This window comes from Silurus meridionalis, chromosome 25, assembly GCF_014805685.1.
Source record: "Silurus meridionalis isolate SWU-2019-XX chromosome 25, ASM1480568v1, whole genome shotgun sequence".
NCBI classification, from domain to species: domain Eukaryota; kingdom Metazoa; phylum Chordata; class Actinopteri; order Siluriformes; family Siluridae; genus Silurus; species Silurus meridionalis.
This window is the reverse complement of record NC_060908.1, coordinates 13176962-13188071: the sequence shown is the minus strand read 5'-3', so window position 1 is coordinate 13188071 and position 11110 is coordinate 13176962. Positions and strand designations below refer to the sequence as shown.

At 38.7% G+C, this 11110-nt stretch overlaps 1 protein-coding gene across 1 annotated transcript; it reads left to right on the top strand.

Moving 5' to 3' along the window:
* Positions 1–2043: 2043 nt before the first annotated feature.
* Positions 2044–10006, top strand: tmem248 (transmembrane protein 248). The gene is made up of 7 exons (XM_046839704.1): positions 2044–2345; positions 4231–4389; positions 5403–5688; positions 6412–6562; positions 8204–8387; positions 8551–8694; positions 9261–10006. Exons 1-7 carry the CDS (start codon positions 2343–2345, stop codon positions 9279–9281), a joined length of 948 nt encoding a protein of 315 aa, XP_046695660.1. The 5' UTR covers positions 2044–2342; the 3' UTR covers positions 9282–10006.
* The last annotated feature ends 1104 nt before the right edge of the window (positions 10007–11110 follow it).

Sequence of the window (11110 nt, the reverse complement as noted above, 5' to 3'; positions counted from 1 at the left end):
GGAAACAGACTCCATTCTCATGACGCGCCCTCTCTCTGATTAAACAACCGGTTGTTTTTCACACCTCTTTTTACCATATGTCCCGCCTACTACACAATGATTGGCTAAAGGCTCTAAGACGTAATAGTTGTGCGCGTGTATAATTTGCAGCCAATCAGCTGTCAGAAGGCGGGATTTGGTTGAAAACGGTTAGGGGAAAATGGAACGCGTTTAAGGTGAGTTGCCAGGTCGCTCAATTTTAAACCTTGGAGTTTTTAAAAGGAACTTAAAGCTGGAGTTGGTAATAGGATTACATGCTTATTTCTATACATTATGTTTACAACATAAGTACTTATAAATATAAAAATAAATAAGTTAATGATGTGATGCATCAATGTAATAAAGTGTTTATGTTATGTATGGTGGTTGCTTGGATACATTCATTAGATAACAAAATTTTAATATTATTTGGTATTTATTATATTAATATGATGTGAGGTCCAGTTGCTCACTAAAACAGGTAGTAGTAATGGCCACTTTTTACATATACATGTCAGAGCTCAAACTTTTTGACTTAAATTTGAGTAAAAAAGTGTAGCCTGTACTTTTACAAAAGTCTTTTCAACCGTATCTGTACTTCTGCTTGAGTGAAGGATGTGTGTACTTTTGTGCTCTCTAATCATTTGTGACTAATATTTCATATGTAGTTGGATTTTTTTCTTGTTAAACTATTTCTCAAGCTCGTTCTCTCAGTACCAGTGCTGCTACGGAGACGGAGGCGTGTCCTGAGAGTCACATAGACTATAGATTAACATGGCAGAGGTAGAGCTGCATCTTCCTGGAGACAGAACAGGAAAAAATTGTCTGGTTTTATTAATTTTTGTTGTTTTTATGCACTACAAAGGCCTGTCTGAGAAAAGGGCAATTCATTAGAAGTCAGACGGCACTTCTGAGTAAATAAGTAAATTTATGATTTGCTGTCTGTCTGAACCAAAGAAGTAAAAGCGAACTATCCGTACCATATTAAATTGCCTGGCATCATATTTTTTTCCATTGCATCGTATAACGCCGGATCGCACTGTGTTAAATGAAATTGAATTCGGATTGCACTACATCGTAATATGAGTGAATTGTATGAGAATCTGTAATTGTTTGAATTACAGCATGGTTCAATTTATGAGGTTGCAAAAGGAAGTGGTACAATGTTTATCATTTCCAGTTCCAGAGTCACCAGTTTGATTCTGAGGTCAAGTTTCTATCTCTGATTATATTTTATGTTTTCCTTTACCGTCAGAGTTTGAATCTACCCCCCAAAATTGTGTAGGAAAGTGAATTGCATATTGCCCTGTAATTAACTGGCATTGATGATGCTTTTGCCCAGTGCTACTGATCCCCAGTGACCCTGACTTTAAGATGGTTTGTAGGGACATCAGGCTGTTTTTATTTTAAAAAGTTTGCTATTTTTTGTAGACTTTAGGTCTTGGTTTGTAGGGACACTGAACTGTTTGTGTTTGTGTTTGGTTTTAGGTCTGGGATTTATAGGGATGTAAAGTTGCTTTGTGGGGACACACCAAGTGGTTTGCATTCTGGGTTGGTTTTAGAGTTTGATATTTTTGTGTTGGATTTGGTTCTGGGTTTTGTAGTGGCGGTAACTTTTATTAAAGAGTTAGCTTTTTTCCTGTGTTGACATCTGTCTGAATTTTGTAGGGACCTCAACATGTTTTAACTGACAAGTTGAATGGTTTGGGGTTGACCTTAAACCTTGGTTTTGTAGGGACACCAAGCTGTTTGTGTTTTGAGATGGATTGAGATCTAGGATTTATAGGGTTATCAAGTTGTTTGGGGGAATCAGGTGGCTGGGTTGGGGTTGGTTTTAGAGTTTGATACTTTGTGTATAGATTTATAGATTTTAGACCTGGGTTTGTAGGGACACAGTTATTCTTTTTATTATTATTATTTTAATGGGTTTGGTATTTTCTGTATAGACGTTAGGTCTGGGATTGTAGGGACACCACGATGTTATTTTATACGTTTGCTGGTTTCTGTTTACACTTCAGGTCTGAGTTTGCCGGGCCTAATTAGGTGGGTTTCGTCAGACTTGGCAACCTTGCAGCGACGACAGCTAAGTCGTAGTTGGAGGGCTAGGTTAGGTGTCTGGTGCGTTCTCGGGACGGTTCTTCTGGATCCGATGGGAAATCGCCTGGAACTTTCGAGACCTCGGGTGGAATCCCAATGATGGGAGAAGGCGCGCGTGCTGCTGCTGAACCAGTCCTGAGGCGCACCTGCGTCCCGCTTCGCCTGAAGCCGCTAGCCTGTTAGCCTGCGCGCGACCCGTCTGCAGCTGTACAAACCCTGACCCCAAAATGGTGAGTTGACGCCTGAAGAAAAAAAACCCTGGGTCGCTTTAAAAAAAAATATTTAATTAAATATGCAATTTTATTTTACACAATTGTTACGATATTCGAGCTGTTCTTTTGTCTGTTGGTATTATTTATCCATTTAAATCTACATAAGTCATACAGACAGAGGGGGTGGGGTAGTTAGCAAGCCGCTAATTCAACATAAACACGCCTTTTTACCACAAATATTTATTTTATTCATTTTATTTGACAAATCTGAGGTAATTTATATTAAAATAACGCGATATGAAGTAAGTAAGGTTGCAGCATTACAACAGCAGTGAACGTGAAGAGCTGCGTAGCTGCGTATCTTAATACCTCAGAGCAGATTCTAGCTTTAAACTATATAAATATTATCAATAAAACCACACCAAACATCTACTATTTAACAATCAAACCAACATTATTTTTACATATTCATTTCTTATATCATAAATGTTCAGTTTTTTATTTGGTTGTATGATTCTTGATGAGTCTGTAAGAAATCAGACAATATCTGTGCCAAACGATATGTATATATGTTCCTGTTTAAATTATATGGTTTATCATTTCTACAGAAATTAAATACATTTTTTTTTATGACTCGTCCTGTACTAGTCTTGCGTTCCTCCAATGAAACGCTGAGTGGGTCAAGGGGGCGGGACTTATGCTTATATTAGACTCTTAGCCGGGAAACTTTGGAGTTTGTGGCACTTTCCGTACACCGTTATCCTCGTTATCTTTTATTTGGCAACCATCCCGATAAGTGCGAGTTTATTCTGGTGGTCATGAGATAATGTGCTTTTCTAAGCAGTGTTCAACCAGCTTTGGATCCATCCATCCTGGAACTTGTTGCGATCTGGGACCTTCACCCAGCATCTTAATGTCAAACGTGTGTGGCAAAGCTTCAAAAATACGCATCCCTTCTTCTTGGATATGCTTGGAAATCATCTTCAATGGAAGGGAAAAAGGCTCTTTCAGAACTCCATGTGTTCCTTGTTTACTTACCTCCTAGCAGGTTTGGATTCCCTGGTGGATTCCAGCTACTTTTTCATGGGAAACTTTAAACTGAAATGAAATGTGCTCCATTTCTAACCCTAGCTCGACTGTATGAATCCACAGAATGGATTTGTGGAGCCTGTTAGTGGAACACTGAAGAGAAATGCGTATGCATTTGACCCCCTGGATGCGTCGCCGGTTCATCACAAGGCACCGGTTGCACCTAATTCCATAGTCGATGTGTAGGAGAGCAGAGAACCAAGATGGAAACCACATCATGCAAAGACAGCAACTCAAGCATACCCAGATTTTCATACCTGCTTTAATGAGCATTCCTACTGTACTGTAGTATTGGGTTTTTTTGTTGTTGTTGTTTTTTTTACAACTAGTTGAATTATTTTTTATTTTTTATTTTTTTTGTCTTTTCTTTAGGAGCATGAATTCATGAATCCTACCTAATAATTGATTATAGTGTTAGTGTTGATCCCAAAACAATGACTGAACTACACACGTATTCAGGAGGCAAAACTATGCAAATGAGTGTTGGATGTCTGTTATTTTTGGCACGATTGATATATGAAAGCCACAGGCATATGGAGTGCTTTGTCTATGCAAAATAAACTGCATTAGTCCAGCATCCAGGAGCAAAGTTTTTTTGTTTGTTTGTAGTTTGCTCTTTTTTTTTTTTCCTTTTTTTGTATAAATTTCCATTCCGCACAGGGCCTCAACACTCCACCATTTTCTAATGATAGTAACCCGGCATGTTTTATTCCTTACAAAACATCATGTGGAGCAGTGATGATATAGTGATATATCATAGGGTTGTTGTGTCATGTTCAGTTCTAGACTGGCCTTTTTTTCCCCCTGTTCGCAGGTGTTCTTGTTAAACCCTCTGGAGAATCTGAAGACCTACATAAGCAGCCGTCCACCGCTGGTCATATTTATGGTCAGTGTAAGCGCCGTGGCCATTACGTTCCTGACGGTCGGATATTTCTTCAAGATCAAGGAAATTAAATCACCTGAAATGACAGAGGTAGGAGGTTGCTTATTTGATTTTTTTTTTTTTTTTTTAACCTATTTCTTTTAATCCCAGTCTCATATTTATAGTACAGAGGCTATTTAATATCTTATCTCCCTGGTAAATTATTAATCACAAGGTTTGCATTGTTATCATTAATTACAGAACCATGTTTATCTATGATCTGAGGAGTTCAGTATGTTCCAGTAATGGAAAATGCACATCATAACCCAAAACACACTGTGATTGTGACATTGTGTGCCACTTAGATGTTTTGGCTGTTTAACCACAAATGCGCTTGTTAATTACATTTAATTTTTGCACTAACAAGTAACTAGTTACATATCCGTATTATACATTGTCTTTTTCAAAACTTTAATAGTTTAATAGAAGTAAAATTTAGTCCATATATCAGCAGGGGTCCAAACATCCTTCACAAATCAAACAATTTCTAGTCCTGTCTCAAAGAGCATCAACAGCATTAACTTCTTCAGCAATTTGAGCTACATGAGCTGGTCTGTTGGATCAAAAGTCAGCCTTCGCTTCCCACATGCATCAGTGAGTCTCAACCGCACCCTATTGCCGGTTCACCACTGTTCTTTCCTTGGAGCACTTTTAATAGATACTATCCACTGCAGACCGGTAACAGCCCACAAGAGCTGCAGTTTTGGAGATGCTCCGACCCAGACGTCTAGCCATCACAATTTAGCCCTCAGAACCGCTCAAATCCTTACGCTTGCCCTTTTTCCCGATTCCCAACACATCAAAATTGAGGACAAAATGTTCACTTTTTGCCTAATTTAAGTCACCCACCAACAGGTCCCATGATGAAGAGATAATCAATGTTATTTACTTCACCCTTTATAATGTTTTAATGTCATAATTTTATGCCTGGTCGGTGTATAAGTGAGTGAAATGCTCCCCAAAATTCCCTTTTACCTTTTAAATAGAGCAATAGGGAAAATATTTAGTATCACACATTTTTTTGAATATACCAATCTTTCAAAGTGCTCTTTTCCCATTTTCAGGACTGGAACACGTTTCTACTCCGTTTTAACGAGCTCGACTTCTGCATCTCCGAGAACGAGACACTCAAGCACGGCCTGAACGAGTCGACGACACCAGAGAGCATAGTGACGAGCAGCCAATCACGCACCAGCACTCAAGTGCCATTGCTGCTGGAGGACCCGGGTCCTATTAACATCTCCGTCACCATCACGCTTACCCTGGACCCTCTGAAACCGTTCGGAGGTTACTCGCGTAACATCACTCACCTGTACTCCACCATAATGGGCCATCAGGTTGGCCTGACTGGTGAGTGTGTGCTGAAGCTTTATAAAGCTGTGTATAGTATTTTTCCCCTGTTGTGTTTTATGCCCTGCTTAATAAAAATGCTGCTCTTGACGCCACTGTGCCAAGGCGGATATTTCTTCTCAGGTCACACTATTCTAGAGAATGAAAATATATCCAGACATTGACATTCAATTTACCAGATGCTACCAACATCTGGCTCCAATCCCAGCCTGTATGTAGGCGTCTTTTTAAGAGGTCAGGGGGAAAAGTAAGAGGTTTGTTTGGGCTTAATCATAGATATAAATAAACAATACAAAACAACAAAACTGGTGAGGGAGCAGAGAGGATATTGATTTGTCTAGCTACAATTAATAATGTATTACTCGTGAAATCTCAAACTGAAGAATGGTTTTCTTGTTTAAGCAGTGTGGGCCTTGTTAATGAGTGATGGCAGACTCCTCTGTGTGTGTGTGTGTGTGTGTGTGTGTGTGTGTGTGTGTGTGTGTGTGTGTGTGTGTGTTTCACACAGTGTAACTTCTTAGCAGGCGCATCAGTTCAGTTAAATCCAGCCTGAATCATTACTGCACGCTCCTGTTCCTGTTCCTCAGCCATATGCAGAGCAGCTGAAAAAACATTGTTGCATATGTTCTGCGCTCTACCGAGCTTTTGATCGTGTCTGTGTCTGTGTCTGTGTCTGTGTGTGTGTGTGTGTGTGTGTGTGTGTGTGTGTGGTTGCCGAGGTAGGCAGGGAAGCTCACGAAGAAATGAACATCACTTTCACTCTGCCCGCGTCCTGGAACTCGGACGAATGCGTCCTCCACGGGCGTTGCGAGCAGATGGTCTTCAGCACCTGCATGACCGTTACTGCAGCCAGCAACGTCTTCCCCGTGACAGTGTAAGTTCCTGTTTGAGCACGGCATGCTGCAGGTCGACATCACAGCCACCCGAACATGTGTTTATATTCAAAATTCTCATCATTGCCTTCAAATATTGACACAGGTTTACACTGTTGATTCAGCGGTGTCTTGTTATTTCGTCCTGCACTGTAAAGCCAAGGCCCTACTGTTGCTTCTGTCAATATCCAGGTGGAAATTAAACAAAAGGAGATACTTGTCTTTGTGATGGTAAGGTGGATCCTTTTTAATACTGTAGTCATAAAGTAAGCTAAAGATCCTCAACATGCAGCTGTGAAAGAAAATGTGTGGTTTCCTTTTTATTGCATTAAAAGGCTTGCTGTTTAAGTCTTAACATCGACTGCTGTCAAATATGGTGTTCGCTCGTTTTCTGTAATTTTGTAACTGCAGGTTTATATTAATGCACTCATTTTAATACATTTATATATTTATTTGTTTATTTATTTTATACCAGCAGCTTACTCGCAGACCTGTATGGCAAGTATAGCAGTGAATTAATGATCGAACGATGAAAAAACGTCTTGCCGTTTAACAAACAACTGATCACTGATCCGGTGAAGTTTCTTGACACGTTTATTTAGCATTAATGGAAGAGCTTTTTAAGTTTCAGTAATAAGCATTTTGCTGGATCTCTGAAACAAGCTCCATATCTCATGTCCTATTCAAGTTCCATAAGGTTAAATTCCACCACAGACAATTTTCAAAATTTGTGCTTTATGCTGCACTTTTTTTTTTTTTAAACCAAAAAAATCTGGAACCAGGAAACTGCTGTGGTATGACATTTTGGGACCTGTAGTTATATCTAGACTGTATGGGCAAAAGTATTAGGACACCGGTCTTTTCCATATAACGTATATATGTTGATGTGGTAATGGCTCTTGGATTCGCACTGCCACACAGTTTTTTTCCCCCCATATAGCAGTATGTTCCCTCACTATTGAACAATCATGCACAACAGTGTTTCTTTTGAACAAATAATTTGTATAGTCTAGAAAACCTTTGTTTAGGTTATTTGAAGCGCTTTGTGTATGTGCTTAAATTATTGTACTGAGGTCAGGAGTGATTTCAGCCTGGTGATTGTACCACACAGCCATGCAGTTGTCTGTGTTTTTGAATGGTGACTAGAACACAGCACAGGTCCATGAAAGCTTTGTATTCTAAGGATTAAATATACAAATGATATGTCCTATTAACCAATAGGTTTATATGCTCACCACCATGCTTCATGCTTCTGCTCAGGAGTAAATTGTTATTGTTTTCGTGGTGCTCTGGAACGTCCAGGTTGTTGTTACGAAACTTAAAAATGACGGCAGTGCTATTTTTGGAGGAGCAGAGATTTCCTCCCTGAAAAGCTCCCGTTAACAAGACTACATTTTAGAGAAGCCTGCAGTAATTTTTCTCCTCTTTTTTTTTTCCCGCTTTTTTCAAAGCTTTAAGAGTTTGTGCTCTTGTGAACGTCTTTATAGGACCCACTACTTGGATCAGTTGAAAGCGGTTCAATATGGATCTGTAAAGCACAAGTGTATAACCTGATAATATTGCCATTACCCAGTTGCGATACAGATTTTGAAATTTGCTGTTTAAAGTTCACGTTTTCAAACAAACTTTATTTCGTCCTCCAGGCAGCCACCTCACTGCATTCCAGAGACATACAGCAACGCAACGTCCTGGTACAAGATCTTCACCACAGCGCGGGACTCGGACACCAAATACACGCAGGACTACAACCCTTTTTGGTGTTACAAAGGTGCTGTTGGGAAGGTTTACCACACTCTGAACCCCAAACTCACAGTCATTGTACCAGAAGTAAGTCACAATGTTGTCGTCCCTTCCTGTTAATGGTTCTTTGTGATAGTTTAATGATTGCTTCTATACTGGTCATTTGTCTAAACGAATTAAATTTATCTGAATTAATTTCTTTTTTCGACAGCTTTATTAAGCTTTAATTCTCCTCTCTCTGACTTTCTAGGATGATCGCTCGCTCATCAACCTGCACCTAATGCACACCAGTTACTTCTTGTTTGTGATGGTGATTACAATGTTCTGCTATGCAGTCATTAAAGGTAGACCAGGCAAAGTAAGACAGACCATCCCAGAGTTCTGTCCAGAAAAGGTATATGTTTAAGCCATTACCAATCACTCCAGTCACTCATCATCAACCAGCACATTACCTTTTACGCTGTTCAATTAATCTGATTGGTCAGAAGGTGTTAATTTACGAAAACATTTTCTGACAGTTGTTTCACCGCTATCTAATTTACTTTTCTATTTCTGAGGAAATACCATATGAAAATATTTTGGTTTGGTGTAGAGACAAAATTTAGGTGGTAGGCAAACTGTCTTGATTTTGAAGAGTTCGTTCAAGCGTACTTGTTTTGCAGCTTTGAAGTAACCGTGTGTACAACATATTCGGAGGCTAATAATAAACTGATTAAAAACAAAAGACAGGATTGTTGGTTTTCTGTAAAACAGAACAGAGATGCTTATATGATGCTTAAATCAGTGTTCGATTTATGTAATATGAAAAGAATCAAATACTTTTGGACATGCAATGATTTATTTGAAAATAATCCATTTTTCCTGTGGATAATAGTAATTTTGCTTTCTAATTAGCTGCATTATTAGTCATTGTTGATTATTTTCATATGTAAAATTTGACATGTTTTATCTGTTTTTTAGGCAGCCTTGTCAGAGGGATAAGAACAGTCATCGACGAAAGTATGGACTGATCTCATTCAGCATCAGAGAGGAGAAACTGGAATAAACCACATCAGAAACCAGAAGTAGAGAAGGGGAAGGTGGAAAAACTTGTCATCTGTTAAACCCAGGATGAAGGTGAAAACAAACTGTGATGTGAATATCTGCAATGTTGGGTCACTCCAACCAAAGACTTTCAAGTGCCTGTATCTACTGTGTAAATGCTTGTAGGACCCTTCTAAGGACCCTTCTATTCAGTACAGAAGCACTTTGCCTAACCCCATTCCTGCCCCAACACCATCCCCAATCCCATGTGCCACAAATAATGTGCAGCAAAGACGCAGAATGAGTAACAGCACTTATGTGTATTATCGTTTAAACATCGTTAGATTTTTTTTTTTCTGGTCTCACACGAAATATTCCTATTTTTAACATTTATTTCAATAGTTCAGTGGCATTCCTGATTTTGTTCGCTTTCTATTTGCTTTATCGTTTTTTTTTTTTGTTTTTTTTTAAGCTTTTGTATCCAGATGATCAGATTTCAGACAAATTGCATCTATAGAATAGCATGGAAAGCCAGCAGGTTGCCAGGTGGTGATTTATAATGTGTTTTTTTTTTTTTTTTTTTTAAATCATACACTGCTTTTTGCCTATTTTTGTTGTACGTTTAGAGTGTGTTCCAGCAGGTACAAGGTACAGTTTTAGAAAAATAAAAAAATCTCCAAGAATTGAAGGCTCATGTTTTGGATTTGGCAGGACGATGCAGCCTGGGTACCAGATTACTGGTTCATCAGCATTCGGCGCACATAATTATATAACATATAAACATGAAATAGCTTAGTGGGTTTTCCTGTTTAAATCTTTAAATCACTCAGAAATTCAGTCCTGTTGTTTGTTGTAAATTACATATCATGTTCGTTTTTCAGTCTGACGCCCGTTTCTACCTATGAAATGCGATATCATTCTGTAACCCCTCACCCGTCTCTGTGCTCACTTTCAACAGTGGAATTAGAGAGATGACTAATGGTTTCAGCAGCTTTCGCTTTTCCTCGTTCTTTCAGTTTCTTTTCACTCGCAGTCACCGTAGTCAGGACTTATGGCGAACTATTGCTTTTGTAGACGTTTGTGGTTTATCAGGAGCCTGAAGCTCCAGGTTTAAACAAAAAAAAGTAACAACCAATCAAAAATCTCAACAGCAAAGCCAATTAGAACATGACAAATCAAGAAACATCTGCAGTTATTGGTGAGGCAGTAAACAGGAAGAGGAAAAGGAGTATCAATGAATCTATTAATAATTAGTATTTTTTTTTAAGTATGCGGTTAACTTTGTATGATATGCATGACTTCTTTAAAAAACAAAAAAAAATTGAAATCAAACGAAGTTAGAGTTTTCCCCTCACCCCACAAGAATTAATCTTTACTATAATAACTATAATAACATCAAATTATTTTGCTGGACCAGTTTGGATTTGGACTTAGAATGGTGTGCTCATGGCGTCGCTGTTTTGGTTTTTGGGGTTTTTGGTGCATTTCTTCATTCACTCTTTATTTCTTCCTTTTTAAAATTTGACATGTTTTATCTGTTTTTAGGCAGCCTTGTCAGAGGGATAAGAACAGTCATCGACGAAAGTATGGACTGATCTCATTCAGCATCAGAGAGGAGAAACTGGAATAAACCACATCAGAAACCAGAAGTAGAGAAGGGGAAGGTGGAAAAACTTGTCATCTGTTAAACCCAGGATGAAGGTGAAAACAAACTGTGATGTGAATATCTGCAATGTTGGGTCACTCCAACCAAAGACTTTCAAGTGCCTGTATCTACTGTGTAAATG

What these genes read in the sequence shown, in the direction of transcription:
- tmem248 (XM_046839704.1), top strand. An exon ending in AATCACCTGAAATGACAGAG is followed by an intron (nt 4,390 to 5,402) that starts GTAGGAGGTTGC and finishes TCCCATTTTCAG; the next exon opens with GACTGGAACACGTTTCTACT. An exon ending in TCACAGTCATTGTACCAGAA is followed by an intron (nt 8,388 to 8,550) that starts GTAAGTCACAAT and finishes CTGACTTTCTAG; the next exon opens with GATGATCGCTCGCTCATCAA.